Here is a 15419-nt window from a genome sequence, read left to right as displayed (position 1 = left end):
TGCTTGAAAATTGGCCTTGAGAAAGCTAAAAATGCCATTTTCCTCTATTTCAATTCCGCTTGAATAAGTGATCAAGGCCACAAAGTTGGTATAATTTTCTCAAGTGGCCTTTATGAAAAGAAATTCTATATCCTAGACTAGTCCTTAATGTAGTGAAGATTCTATACACGAAAAGAGAGAGTATATGAGTGTTGAAGATTCATAGTTTATAATTCAAGTGGATGCAGAAGAAGTTTGGAAAAAAGGAAAAATTAAGACTAGGAAAGTAGGAAGTGAAGCAAAGGAAACACAAGGTTTGTGGGGAAGAGGAATCAATGGCTTGAAATGGGGTGGTGTCACTGGTGTGGGTAATGCCTTCACCAGCATATAAACATGCAATCTCTATGCCCACTAAAACATCTAGAAAGTGATATATAAAAAAATAAAAAAAAAGATAGAACTTTTGTCCTTTGATGATCTTTTACCAATGGTTTGATTTGGCATCTTCTTGGTGCCTTTTTTTTTCTCGAAACTTATTTTACGAGTAAAAACTCTCTTGAAAAATCATGAGCAGACATATAAGTTACATTTGGTTTTTGAAAAATCTGAAAAAAATGAGAGAAATAAAAAATTAATGAAGAAAAATAATATATATATATATAAATTCAAGAAATTTTTTCATATCGTATTTCAAATTTATTTTAACTATATCATATAAGCCTTCAATGATTTGAAAAAATATATATATAACTTTCAAACTAATTTTAATTATATTTAATTTTTTTTTTCATATTTTTAATAGTAAAATCAAATATAAGAAAATAATTTTTTTTTTAATGTTTTTTTTTCCTTTTTAGTACTTTCCCAACATATAAATGTTTTTTTCTTTCTTTTTTTTCATTATTTTCGCATTGGTAAAGTATTGCTTACAATAGGCATGAGGTGACTTTCTTGATTCTCACATTCATTCTTACTAAAAAAATTGATATAATTTTTTATTATCATATAAATAAATATCTTCATTGTAAATTAAAGAGAAAACGAATCATAAAATTCTAAATAATATTGGTCAAGGAAAGACTCGGAAACTATCTATGATGATATGAATGGATGTTGCCTTCCTTTGATCACCAACCCTTTTGCTTTAAAACATATGAATTGTCCTTACAAGTATTAGGAACTTGTCTCTTGCACCCTAGGTTTTTACTTGGGGCAAATTTTATGATCTTATCACTCCACTTGGGGGATGCATGCATCACTATGATAAAAATTCAATCACAAAGTACAAAAAAGGAAAGGTAAGAGAACGTGAAGCGTGTTTCCATGGTCACCCATCGCCCAAGCAGCTCCTATGTTTTCTGATCTCACACTTACGAATAGAGAGAATTGGGCCATAGCTGGGGAAAGGATGTCCTGCATGAACCCCCCTTTTCTCCCTCTAAAAATAGGGACGTTTCACAACCAAAGAGTTCATAAAAGCCATGTTGAGGCCATGCCTCCTCACTAAAGCTCCTCCAAATTTAGCAAATACCGAGATTCCGGGATAAAGATATGTATGGGCCAATTGGGTCTATCCGGATTGCCCCCCACCCCTAAATTGAGGAAAACATATGTCATGCCACAACTCTATTCACACTATCTCAAATAACTATCATGTCATGCCCAAAATTTGGCTCACAAATTTGGGATTCATTTACCAAAAGAGGATGGTTCTTTTGACTAGCACAATGTGTGTGTGTGTGTTTTTTTTTTCTACCAAAGAAAAAGAACCTACTTGCATTTTTGTATCTATTCTTCACACAAAGCAACTAATTATTTAAGAGACCCATTCAATAAAGACTCCTTGGAGTAGCACCACATGTAATCTTTTTACAAAATTAAGGCCTTTATACTCTTGGAAGAGCCTGTTTGGAGAAGTTGTCCGGCAATTTATGGCATTACTCTGCAGTAAAAGGATCAAAATCAACAATGAATGTCATACTCTAAATAGCTAAGTATAGAATATCACAAAGTTTTACAATAATGTACAAATCTTTCTCTTTTTTTTGTTTCTTTTGCAAATGGTAAGAAAAGTTAATCTCAAACAATCATTGAACTTAAGACCCATAAAACTACTGCCTTTGAATAAAATGTTAAGTGTTCCCAAAAAGAGTTGTTTAACAAATGCTAGGCATGGTGTACCATTCGCATGACTCCATGCCCTGTTTAAGGCTCGGGTTGGTGGTGCTGGTGGTGGCGGTGGCGGTGGCAGAGGTGGAGGTGGCAGCGGTGGTGGTGGCTGCGGGGGCTGAGAAGGGTGAAGTATGGTCAAGTCCCATGTTAGCACCAATCCCATTTGTAAGCTGACCAATTGATACATCTCCATAGCCATGGTGCCAGTCTAGTAGGCTCAACAGATCATCATCCATGCAAGCAATCTCCTCCATTTGTTCCTTCTTTCGCTTCATCCCTGTGTGACCAACAAGCCATATGTTCAAAATCTGGAGCTACAAACAATATTGAAATCGATGTGAATTTCATCGAACACCTTTACATGAACTCACCAGCATGTGCCTGAGCAGCGCAGGAATCAGCCCACTGGTTCTCAGGAGTGGCCTGGCGGTTCCCGTAAGCAGACCACATATGCTGACCAGCTCCGTTCTGCACAATCCCATCAAGGACATGTTTTCCCTTGTTTGATGCAGCCATGGAGTTGTCCTCAGCTTGCGCATTCCCAAACTGCACTACACAGTTTTCCTCCTTGGAATTCTCATTCCGGGACAAAGTTTCAGCCTCCTTCAACATATCATCCAGCAAACCACTAGTGTCCTGTGACAGTGGCGGAGCAACCGCATAAGTATTAGCAGTGGTTGACTGTGATATCATGTAATCGTCCCCGGTTGCGCCTGAGGAAGCAGGGGTGGTTTGTTGTAGTGGAGATGGGGATGCAGGAAGTTTCAGATTCATCCCCGGAACTGCAACAATGGGGTGAAATTGGGATCCCACAATTGGCTGATTTAGATTGAAACTGCCGTCAAAGCTGCCAGAATTGAACTGAACTGGAGACTGGGAAAGAAGTTGGGATTGAGTGAGGCTATGGTTGTAGAGAGAAGACATCGAGGATTGGAATGGTGAAACAGGGGACAACGGCATAGTATAACCGGCATTGTTGTTGGGGAAAAACTTAAACTGGGAAGAGGGGTTGCTGAGAAAAGATGAATTGGCGTGGCTGCTTATAGGATTTGCAGAAGTTGTGAAATTGACCTGATCGAAAAGCGAGAGAGTAGGATTGAAACTGGGCTTTGTTTGCTGAGGTGATGACAGGAATGGTGAAAACATAGAAGATGAAGAATGGGGCAGTACGGGCTGCTGCTGCTGCTGCTGGTGAAGTGCTTCTTTCTGAACTCCTTGCGGATACAAAGGCAGACCAGCTCGCTGCCGTCTCTTCACCCTTGTGTTCCAGTAGTTCTTGATTTCGTTGTCTGTTCGACCTGGTAACTGAAGACAAAGAAAAGAAGAATCAACAGAGGATAAATAGAGAGGAAAAGTCCAGATGGGTCATAAAAAAAACCAAAGAAAAAACCAAAAGAGAGATGGAAACATCAAAATCTGAACAGGTATGGTGACAGGAGGAGGAAAATGAAAACACAAACAGAAGAAGAAAAGAGAATAATTATCAAACCTGAGCAGCCATGCGAGCCCATTTGTTACCAAGCTTAGCATGGAGTTCAACAATGAGTCTCTCTTCTTCAGGAGAGAATGCACCCTTCTTGAGATTAGGCCTCAAGTGGTTAGCCCATCTCAGCCTACAACTCTTCCCACACCTGGACAGCCCTGAATTCTTCTGCACAGAGTTCCAGTTCCCCTCTCCATGCCTCTTCACATACTCCACCAGCACCGCGTCCTCTGCCGTCGTCCACGGCCCCTTCTTCAGCCCCTGATTAGCCCCTCCATTGCCGCCCATCCCAGACGTCGCATCATCGCTCAACGCACCACCACCACCGCTGTTGCTTATCATTTTCTTTTTTGCTTTCTACTGCTTCACAAAACTTTATATATGTATCTATATAGATGTGTGTATATATATATATATATGGTCGTAGTTTATTTCTTTTTCTTGGGAGAGGGTTTGGCAGAGAAGTTGAATTCAATTCTCTCCCCTCTCCAAAATACAGACAAAAAACAGAGGAGAGAATGGGAGAGAAAGAGAGAAAATGAGGGCTGTGGCTGTTCCTCCTCTCCTCCTCCTCTTCTGATTATGGGTCAGAGGGAGAGAGATAGAGAAAAACAGATACACAGAGAGAGAAAGAGCGACACAGAAGGTAATTGATAGAGGAAAAAGGATGAAGAGTGAGAGGAGAGCAAAGAGAGATGAGCTGTGGAAAGCGAAGCTGGGGTTTGGGGGTGGTGAGAGAAGCCCCCCACAGAGACGCTTCTGAGAATTTAGAGGTGAAAGCTTGTAATTCGCTCCGTTTTGCATGCTACAGCCCACATGCATACGTAATTTATACGCGTTTTCTCAACCCACACCCCCATTTTCTATTTTTGGTACATTTTTTAAAATTCTTTTATAAACAATTTATGAGACAACACCCAAAATGACTATTATATTAAATTTATTTCATTTTTCGTATTTTATTGGAATTATAAGAAATAAAAAATAATAATAACTACATCTATTATATATAATAATAATAATAATGACAATATAATATTTAATGCATATAATAAATTTTTATTCAATATAACCAAGTACCATGTTTTCATGTACAATAAGGATTATCTATATTCAAAATATGTTTGAAAGTGTATTTATTTGAAATGTTTTTAATGGAATTATTTTTTTTTAAATCTATTTTTAAGTCAAAAAATATTATAAGTGATTTTTTTAATATTACAAATAATTTTAAAAAATGTTATAAGTCTTTCTAAAATATTTCAAACACTTCATATTAAAAAAAAAAAAATATTTTTTAAACTAAAAATATTTTTTATAATTATGATAATTACTGTCAAATGAACTCTTAATTCACATATATATTTGATCAATAACACTAAAAATGTGTTTTACTTTCACATGGTATTATTACGAAATGTTAAATTATTGATTATGTGTTTGTATTCTAAATATCTATTTTATTTTCGGTCTGTATTTTTTAAAAATGAGAAAATATAAAATTGCATTGTAGTTTATTATTTTCTTAAATAATCTTTTTTTATTTATTTATAAAATAATACTAAATAACATATCTTTCTTTCTTCTATTGGAGAAAATATAAAAAATAATTATATGAAGAAAAACATATCCTTCAAGGGATTATTATTTATCATATACTAGTTAAGGTATATTTATAATTTAAATATCAAATTTAAATTCAAATTTTATTAAAATATGAATATAAAAAATATTTGCATGGTATTTTAATTATTTGGTTTTTTAAGTGACCCTTTTTCTATTTAAAGAGATGTGAATCTATAATAAAAATATTATTATATATGGTAAAAAAAAAAAAAAAAGATAGGTGAATAATTCAATTTGCTTGTATATTTTTATTAAAATATTATAAATCAGATTTACAATAATTATAGTATATGTGGATGATTTGAATCTTATAAAAACTTTTAAATAGCTCACAAATATAGTTAATTATTTGAAGAATGAATTTGAAATAAAATATTGTCTTGAGCTATATATCAAACATTCTTTAAATGGAATACTACTTTTACCGATGGACACATATAGATAAAGTTTTGAAATGCTTTCAAATGGACAAATCACATTTACTTAGCTCTTATGTGGTACGACCCATTTCATTTTAAAGAAGTAAACAACGAATTACTTGTTTAGTAGTACCTTACGTTAAGTGCAATTGGCACATTAATGTGTTAAACAAATTGTACATGACCAAACATACTGCTCTCCATTAATTTTCTATTAATGTATAGTTTTGCCCTAACTTGAAAATATTACAATGAGGTCAACAAATTTTCAGCATCAACCCATTTCTCTAGACTCCTCACACCAACATGGCACCACCACTTGCCCCATGGTCTCACCGTCCATCGGCTAGCACCCCTCTACTCCACTGCCAGTCATGCCACGACAACATTTCTGACGTTGCCTCGACTTCATGGGACAGCATCACCATCAAACCAATGTACTCTCTGCCCCTTTTCATCTAAGCTTTGTCTTTGCTAAATTTTATGACAAATTTTTTAACAAGACAATCATAGCAACCTAATAGCATTTAAAGAATATTATACTTTTCAATTTCCTTCTATTAAAGTTTTTCTTACAAGATTTTACCCAATGATGTTTTGAAGAAGATGAAGAGGCAAACCCTTGTACTAGGATGGGGGAAGTGTTAAAATTCAGGGTTTTGCGGATGACCACATAGCCCATGCCTATAAATAATGGTTTATAGGGTGATGAAATTTGCCGGATAACTGAGTACCTTTCTCTTATTTGTGTCCTTTTTAATCTTTGTGCTTCACCTTACACCGATATAATCTCTGGAGCTCTGCAACTCTAAAACATCTGTATCCTCTTACAACAATCCCAGAAAGTTTCAGCTTCCCAATCTGCAATGTTTTAATTGATAATTTCATGTCTCCACAAAAGGGCTGATGTTGTTCTCGGTTCCCCATCTCCTCAGGCTTCGGTGGACTACACCGTGGGAAACTTTTCCACGGTATAAACCAGCCTCAAAACTTTGATCTTAGATAGCTTGGCTGTAGATGATCAAAACAGCCACCACCCTTTTCTTTTGATCAACTTAATGCCTTCCTTCTCTTGTCTCTGGCAAGAGCCGACACCCACAATTTTGCAGATGCTGTTGATACTAGATTGACTAACCACTTGACCACATAATCTACAGCAATTGAGAATACATAGTAGCAGTTTGAAGAGAGTATACCAGCTGGTATTAGCAACAGGTTCTAACATCATATAAGTTTCAAACACTTACCACATGATCAAACTTAGTAACTTACTCATGCACCAAATTTATCCAGAAACAGGAAAAGCTGGGCATGCAATGAACCTCTAAACTGATATCTAGGTTTTAGTCATAATTCACCAATTTCAATTCTTGTACAGATCATTCTTGGATGGTTGCACTAGCTGACACTTGGGCTAATTGATCTTGCAATGGCTCACAAAGAAAGGAAAGGTAAGACTAATTTGCCTGATGATGTTGATAACAGAGGAAAGGAGAGTCTTGATGCTAAACCAAAACCAAAAAGGCATTAAAGGAGCATAGCAAGGTAAGGCCTCGTACTATCAAAGATCAAATTAGTCATTGACAACAAATTTAGGAAACAAAATAGGATCAAGGAAACACAATGGAATACTTTAAAGCTTTTTGACAATTTTTACTACTAAAGAACACTTCCAGTTCCTCTCTGTATCTTAAAGTTCACTAGGACTGGACCCAGAAGAATATATAGACCAAAGATCTAATTTCAACTCATAACATTCAATTCCAATAATTACCAAGAATCAATTGTAACAGAATAGTGATTGCTACATGTATATTTGTAGATTGTAATAAGAGTTGAAATGAGACATTTGGAGTTGAATAAGCCATGCTAGTATTATGATTGACAAGACTATAAGTAGGATGATCCACAAGGTATGAAACAAATTGGAGAAGAAGCCGTGAACTACCTCCCACATAATGTCTTGTACAAAGCAACTAGTCATGTCAAGCATCCAAATCCAACTCAGTCTGGTCCCGCCCATGATGCATTGCAGGAAACCAAGCTGATCTTCAAGAGCTTTGAGTGAAACCTTTTCCAAGCCAACCCATATTCGAGCTTCCAAGACATTGCAAGAAATCATAATAGCTCTTTGATGAAATCAAGGTTTAATGTATCTCGAACAATAAGGAACAAACCAAGAAGTATAACAAGCATGATCCCTGATGACATAATCCGCTGCTCTAATTCCAAAGGGAGCTTTCTCCCACCCCTGGCTGCCTCTAGAAGTATCAAGAACAACGACCCCCCATCTAAAGCAGGTAATGGGAGAAGGTTTATTACTGCGAGGTTAAGATTTAGGATGGCTGCAAATTGGTAGAGCCCATCAGTGTTTGACCTTGCAACTTCTGCACCAACAGCAATAATCGCAACTGGACCCGAGACCTTACTGGCAGTTTGTGAAAAGTTGAGGAAAGTCTGTTTCAAGCTCTCCAAAACATTAGAAGAGAGACCCCAGAATTCCTTTCCAGCAAAATTATAAGCCTCAAGAAAATTTTTTGGCCTAACTTTTGAAATTTTAATATTTGGAGATAACTGAACTCCTATTCTACCTGTTCCATCTGAATTCTCATCAGGGGTAACCCCAATGTCAAAATCCTTCTTTCCCCTCTCAACCTTGAGCAACACATTTCTTTTAGGACTTCCCTTAATGGCATCAACAAGTTCAGAAACTGAACTAGACCCTGATTTTGGCAATTCAATACCATTAACAGCAAGAATTATATCGCCTGGAAGCAATCCATCTCGGGAAGCAGCCGAGAAGGCTCGAACCTCAGGCACAAGCACCCCAGGAAAGGCCTCTTGTACAGGCAATCCAACAGACAATACTTGAACAAAGATTATCACATAGGCAAATATTATATTTGCAATTACGCCTGCTGAAATGACAAGAACCCTATCCAAGATTGGTCTATTCTTAAGTAAATTTTCATCATCCACCGGAATATCACTCTCTGGATCATTATCAGGAAACCCCACAAATCCACCAAGAGGAAATGCTCTAATGGAATACTCTACATTGTTTGCGTTAAACTTAGCTAAAATTGGACCAAACCCAACTGCAAATTTACTTACATGAATCCCCTGAAGATAAGCAGCAAGAAAATGACCACTTTCATGAACAATAATGATGGCTGTCAACACAGCAGCTGCCTCCACAACAGACTGAGCACTCTCCAAGCTCCCAAAATCAAACCCGGCCATAGCCCAAGACCTGAAATTTCCTCTCTTCCCATGAGGGTACCTACTCTTCTCGCAGAAAAAATGGTTCTTGGAATGAAAACTGAGGTTTGATGATGAGCAAAACGAATAACAAATGGAAGAAGACAGAGATTTTGAGACATGGGTTCTGGGTTTTAGACCCAACTCTGAAATGGGTGATTTTGAATTGATGAATCTGATGAGTGAAAAGGACGAAGATGGTGGTGAAGATGAGAAGGTTATGAGCATCTTTTCTTGGGTTTTTTCAAGGGTATAAAGAAGGAAGAGTTTGGGCTAATAATGAGAGGATAGTGGTCGGAGATGCAAGAGAGATCGGATAATTCACTTTTTTTTTTTCGGTCTGTGTGGAGGAGAAGTGAGCGAGGTGTCTTTTCTCTCTCATTACTTTTCCACATCCATTTGTGTCGTTGGGATGGCCCTTTTTGGGGTTTGAAATGTGTGATCCATAAGTGGAGACCCAACTTATCTGGGTCGCCGGAGATGTGCCGCCGGTCGCCGGAATCTGGCCGACTTTGACTGGTGGTGTGGGAAAGAGAATCTCACTTAAGGTTGCCACGTAGAAATGGCTGAAAGAGAGGACAGGAAGAATAGAGGTCAAGCAAGAGTTAAATCTTTGACTTTTCACATTTTTTTCCAATCAAATTTTGACACCTGTACTTATCACCTACTTGGAGGATCTTCTTATCTACTGAGCGGCATTGATTTTTTATTTCATACTTCAAACAAAAAAAGAAAAAGAAGAGAAGTAATTGTGACCTTAAAAAATATTGGGCTTTTCAACTCATACTAACAAATTGATAACTCTAAAATCAGTGACAGATAAATTCTAAATTTATAAAACATTTATCCGTTATGCCTAGTTAGTAAAACTACTTTATTGGTGTACTATACTTAAAATATAGTATTTATATACCAAATATTTTTTATTTTAATTATAAAAATATTTTTGCATATGAATTACAAATTTGAAATATTTTCAAAGTAAGATTGGAATAAAAATTGATCATAATACCATATGAAAAGATGAACCGAAATCTCAAGAAAAATAAATTTTGGTTTCCAAGGAAACAAAATTTTTACTCTAATTTTCATTTTAAAAAACAATCCAACCATGTTAATGTATAACATTTAATTCATCTTCCATTCTCATTCTTAATGTAATTTGGATTAAATTATAAGATGAAGTTACTCAAGATGGTAAAAAAAAAAAATAGATCCTTGTTTTTGTGGCAAAGGGATTTAAAATGTTAAACCATTTGGCTTCGCTTCAACCAATCTTGAAAAAGGGAAATCTTGAATTTCTTACATTTGGTTGTTACAATTAGTAAACTCGGGCCCAACTCTAAGGTTGGCTCACCTAATTTTAATTGGGTTGGGCCTAATTTGCAATTTGGGTTGGATTTAGGTAAAAAAAAAAAAATGCTAAACCCAGTATATATAATGTATTGTACTAACTCTTACCCTTAATTTAATTGTTGAGCTATTTAGAAATATCATATGAACAATGTCAAGAGGTCACTAACTTTGAGGATTTTTCTCAATAGTACGATAATTTAAAAAAGTTATGCTTAAATTACTGTAGTAGAAGAAGTTATTACAAATATACGATAGTTTTTGCCACCTAGGAAAGAAGATTTGCCACTTAGGAAAGAGGAGAGAGGAGAGAAGTTCAGCGGATAATTTTTTTTTTAAACAAAGAGAAATCGTCTTTTCAAAAGACGAGTTCCATGAAAAAAAAATAGTATTTAAAAAATTCCCCATTTACAAGGGAACTCGTCTTTTGAAGAGACGAGTTCCATGAAAAAAAATATATATAAAAAAAAAGAAAATTCCTCAAGGTATATATTTTAAAAAAAATTCCTTAAAAAAAAAAAAATTCCACAAGGGAAATTCAAGAGACGAGTTTCCCATGGGATTTTTAAAAAATTTTTTTTTTTTAAATTCCTAAATTAAAAAAAAAAAAAAAAAAAAAAAAAAAAAAGACAATTCCACAAGGGGAACTCGTCTCTTCACCCATGGGAAATTTTTTTTTTTTTAAATATTTTTTTTAAAAAAAAATTCCCAAATTAAAAAAAAAAAAAAAAAAACAATTCCGCAAGGGAACTCGTCTCTTCAATAGACGAGTTCCCATGGAAAAAAAATATATATATTTTTAAAAAAGTTCCCAAATTAAAAAAAAAAAATTCCTCAAGGGAACTCGTCTCTTCAAGAGACGAGTTCCATGAAAAATAAAAAATATATATTTTTTTAAAAAAATTCCTAAATTATTATTAAAAAAAAAAAAAAAACAATTCCTCAAGGGAACTCGTCTTTTTTTAAAAAAAAAAAAAGTTCCCAATATATATATATATATATATATATATATATATATATTTTAAAAAATTCACAAATTATTAATTTAAAAAAAAAAAAAACAATTCCTCAAGGGAACTCGTCTCTTGAAGAGATGAGTTCCCATAAAAAAAATGTATTTATTTTTTAAAAAAAAAATCCCAAATTATAAAATAAATAAAAAATTCCAAAGGGGAAATAGTCTCTTTAAAAAAAGTAATATTTTTAATATATTTTTAAAAAAAATCCCAAAATATAAAAAAAAGATAAAAAAAATATTGCAAAAGGGAAATCGTCTCTTCATTAAAAAAAAAATCCCAAATTATAAAAGAAAAAAAAATCCAAAAGGGAAATCGTCTCTTCATAGATAAGCCGTTTGCTATGAACAATACCGTTTGCTATTTTGAACAACACTGTTTGCTATCATAGCTAACCCGTTTACTATCATAGCTAGCCCGTTCCCTTGAAGAATTTTTTTTTTTTTTTTTTTTTTAATTTGGGTATTTAAAAAAAAAAAAAAAAAGTTTCCCATGGGAACTCGTCTCTTCTTGTGTTTTTTTTTTTTTTTTAAATTTGGGAATTTTTTTTCAAAAAAAATATTTAAAAAAAAAATTTCCCATGGGAACTCGTCTCTTCTTGTGTTTTTTTTTTTTTTTAAATTTGGGAATTTTTTTTCAAAAAAAATATTTAAAAAAAAAATTTCCCATGGGAACTCGTCTCTTGAAGAGACGAGTTCCCTTGAAGAATTGTTTTTTTTTTTTTTTTAATTTGGGTATTTTTTTTTTAAAAAAAATTTTAATTTTTTTTTTCCCAAGGGAACTCGTCTCTTCAAGAGACGAGTTCCCTTGTGGAATTGTTTTTTTTTTTTTTTTTTTTTTTTTAATTTAATTTGGGAATTTTTTTATAAAAAAAAAAAAAATTTAAATTTTTTTTTTCCCATGGGAACTCGTCTCTTGAAGAAACGAGTTCCCTTGAAGAATTGTTTTTTTTTTTTTTTTTAATTTGGGTATTTTTTTTTAAAAAAAAATTTTAATTTTTTTTTTTCCCAAGGGAACTCGTCTCTTCAAGAGACGAGTTCCCTTGTGGAATTGTTTTTTTTTTTTTTTTTTTTTAATTTAATTTGGGAATTTTTTTATAAAAAAAAAAATATATTTAAATTTTTTTTTTTCCCATGGGAACTCGTCTCTTGAAGAGACGAGTTCCCTTGAAGAATTGTTTTTTTTTTTTTTTTTTTTTTTTTTTTTTTTTTTTTTTTTTATAATTTGGGTATTTTTTTAAATTTTTTTTTTTCCATGGGAAGAGACGAGTTCCCTTGTGGAATTGGTTTATTTATTTATTTATTTATTTGGGAATTTTTTTTTATAAAAAAAATATTTTTTAAAAAATATATATATATTTTTTTTCCCATGGGAACTCGTCTCTTGAAGAGACGAGTTCTCTTGAGGAATTGGTTTTTTTTTTTTGTTTTTTTTTTTAATTTGGGAATTTTTTTATAAAAAAAATTTAAAAAAAAAATTTCAAGAGACGAGTTCCCTTGAAAAATTGTTTTTTTTTTTTTTATTTTTTTTTTATTTGGGTATTTTAAAAAAAAAAATAAATAAAAAAAAATTCCCATGGGAACTCGTCTCTTGTAGAGACGAGTTCCCTTGTGAAATTGTTTTTTTTTTTTTTTTTTTTTTTTTTTTTTTTTTTTAATTTGGGAATTTTTTTATAAGAAAAATATTTTAAAAAAAAAAAAATTTGCCCTCTCAAGATACGAGTTCCCTTGAAGAATTGTTTTTTTTTTTTTTTCTTTAATTTGGGTTTTTTTTTTTCCCATGGGAACTCGTTTGTTGAAGAGACTAGTTCCCTTGTGGAATTGTTTTTTTTTTTTTTTTTAATTTGGGAATTTTTAAAAAAAAAAAAATTTTTTTAAAAAATATATATTTTTTTTAAAATATATATATATATTTTTCCCATGGGAACTCGTCTCTTCAAGAGACGAGTTCCCTCGAGGAATTGTTGTTTTTTTTTTTTAAATAATAATTTGGGATTTTTTAAAAAAAATATATTTTTTTTTCAAGGAACTCGTCTCTTCAAGAGACGAGTTCCCTTGTAAATGGGGAATTTTTTTAAATACTATTTTTTTTTCATGGAACTCGTCTTTTGAAAAGACGATTTCCCTTTGACAAATTTGAAAAGATGATTTTGGTTTTAAAAAAAAATTATCCGCTGAACCTCTCTCCTCTCTCCTCTCTCCTAAGTGGCAAATCCTCTTTCTTAGGTGGCAAAAACTACCGTATATTTGTAATAACTTCTTCTACTACAGTAATTTAAGCATAACTTTTTTAAATTACCGTACTATTGAGAAAAATCCGAATCTCAATTGCACTAACCCACTTAAGCCTACTCCCCGTAACAATAAGAAACCTTACCCCTCAAACATGTGTAAACTTCTCTTTTTACCTCTACCAATCTACCATGATAGGAAAACCTATTATTTCTCTCTCACCATTTTGTCTATTGTTTCCAACCTATCATTTGCCAAATCTATGGCAAATGTGGGCATGATGCCTATAAATTCTATAATTGTTGTCCTCATCTTTACCCTTTTAAAGCATCAGCCAACCTCACCATTACCTAGGCACTAACCAACACAAACTAGATTGTGGATTGTAAAGTGTGTGTCACCTTCATACTCTCTGATCTCTCTATTCATCAAAACTATGAAGGTCCCAATGATATTGAGATAAGCGATGGTTTAGGCCTTTCAATTACCCATGTTGGTCATATTTTTTTGTCCAATAATTTTTCACTTTCCAATATGTTACGTGTACCCTTTATGAAAAAAGAACTTGATTTCTATTTTCAAGTTTCATAAAACTAGCTAATCATGCATCTATTGAATTCTTTCCTAGTTTTCTTTAGTGTTAAGGATTTGTGCACAAGGACATACCTACTTTGTAATCCAAATGGGCATGATATCTATGAGAAGCCAAGCCCTAAGCCTTTATCCAATGGTGGATCTACAATTCCTTTGCATGTGTGAGCATAAAAGCATCACTTAGTATTTAGTATATTCAGCTTAGGCACCCTTCTCCCAAAATTACAACTTTCCTTACTTGCTTTGGTCTTGCATTGTTGTCATCTAACTTCGCCCCTGGTTTCTTTTGAGAGTTTTGTCATTGTAATAAGAGTCATTGTATTCCATTTAGATAATCAAGTCCTCAAAGCAATGGTCCTTTTGGCATTGTTTGCATAGATGTTTAAGAGCCCCCTTATCATTTTATAAAGTATACAAGTTGATCATTGTATCTTAACTTAGATGTTTATTTAGCATTTCATCATTGTAAATTATTTGTTGAGAAAATACTTTAAAACTTTTAGTGATGAGCATGTTGCACTTAAAAACTTTTTTTCTAACTTTAGAATTCAACACCTTAAGATGTTGCCGCGTACTCCCCAAAATAATGATTTAGTCAAATAACATCATAGACACAATGTAGAAACAAACCTTACCCTATTGCACAATGTGTTCCTCCCTCATCACTACTGGAGTACCTATGCTTCACACAATAATCTATCTTATAGATATGGGAAATTAAAAATTTTTGGGTGCTTATGCTTTTTGTGGCTCAAACCATATACATCCACCAAACTTGATTCAAAGTCTCAACTATGCATCTTATTAGGATGTTCTCCTAGTCAAAGTTATTCTTATATTTGTTTGCATCCTAAAATGTTTATAATATATCATTTCCATCATGTTCAATTCATTAAAACAATTTCTTCGTACTCCAAAATTGCCACATCCACTAAAACCGCTCTCAAGCTTCATGAATGGTACTATTCCTCATCCTCATCTCTCAACTCCTTTCTCCCCTACAACTATAGTTTTGTATCAATCCATGAGCAAGTCCACCACGCCATCTACTCCCCATGTAGATATTGCTAGCTACCACCCTTCTTGAATGCATGCCTTGCTGCTCGATAGTCATTGACACTAACAACCTCTATGACAACTAAAATAGGTGTTACTCTATCTAACCAGACTTTTCTTTGTCCATTTTCTCTACCACAGCCCACCTTGGCCTTGGTCCTCCTTAAAAAGCAAAAAAAAATTACCTTCATTCTCCACCCACACCATGGCCACCAAGTTCAAGAATATC

The 15419-nt window shown here is 33.4% G+C and overlaps 2 protein-coding genes across 2 annotated transcripts; both read right to left on the bottom strand.

The window, feature by feature from the left end:
- Positions 1-1960: 1960 nt before the first annotated feature.
- Positions 1961-4330, bottom strand: LOC117927210 (transcription factor MYB101-like). The gene is made up of 3 exons (XM_034846657.1): positions 3641-4330; positions 2523-3456; positions 1961-2428 (listed from the first exon to the last, which is right to left on the bottom strand). The coding sequence occupies exons 1-3, from the start codon at positions 3974-3976 to the stop codon at positions 2136-2138; spliced, it is 1563 nt and encodes a 520-aa protein (XP_034702548.1). The 5' UTR covers positions 3977-4330; the 3' UTR covers positions 1961-2135.
- Positions 4331-7417: 3087 nt separating this feature from the next.
- Positions 7418-9428, bottom strand: LOC117927360 (probable membrane metalloprotease ARASP2, chloroplastic). The gene has a single exon (XM_034846860.1). The coding sequence runs from the start codon at positions 9166-9168 to the stop codon at positions 7798-7800; it is 1371 nt and encodes a 456-aa protein (XP_034702751.1). The 5' UTR covers positions 9169-9428; the 3' UTR covers positions 7418-7797.
- Positions 9429-15419: the final 5991 nt, after the last annotated feature.

Source organism: Vitis riparia, chromosome 12, assembly GCF_004353265.1.
Source record: "Vitis riparia cultivar Riparia Gloire de Montpellier isolate 1030 chromosome 12, EGFV_Vit.rip_1.0, whole genome shotgun sequence".
Taxonomy (NCBI): Eukaryota; Viridiplantae; Streptophyta; class Magnoliopsida; order Vitales; family Vitaceae; genus Vitis; species Vitis riparia.
Note: the sequence above shows the minus strand (reverse complement) of the source record. Positions and strands in the feature narration are given on the sequence as shown.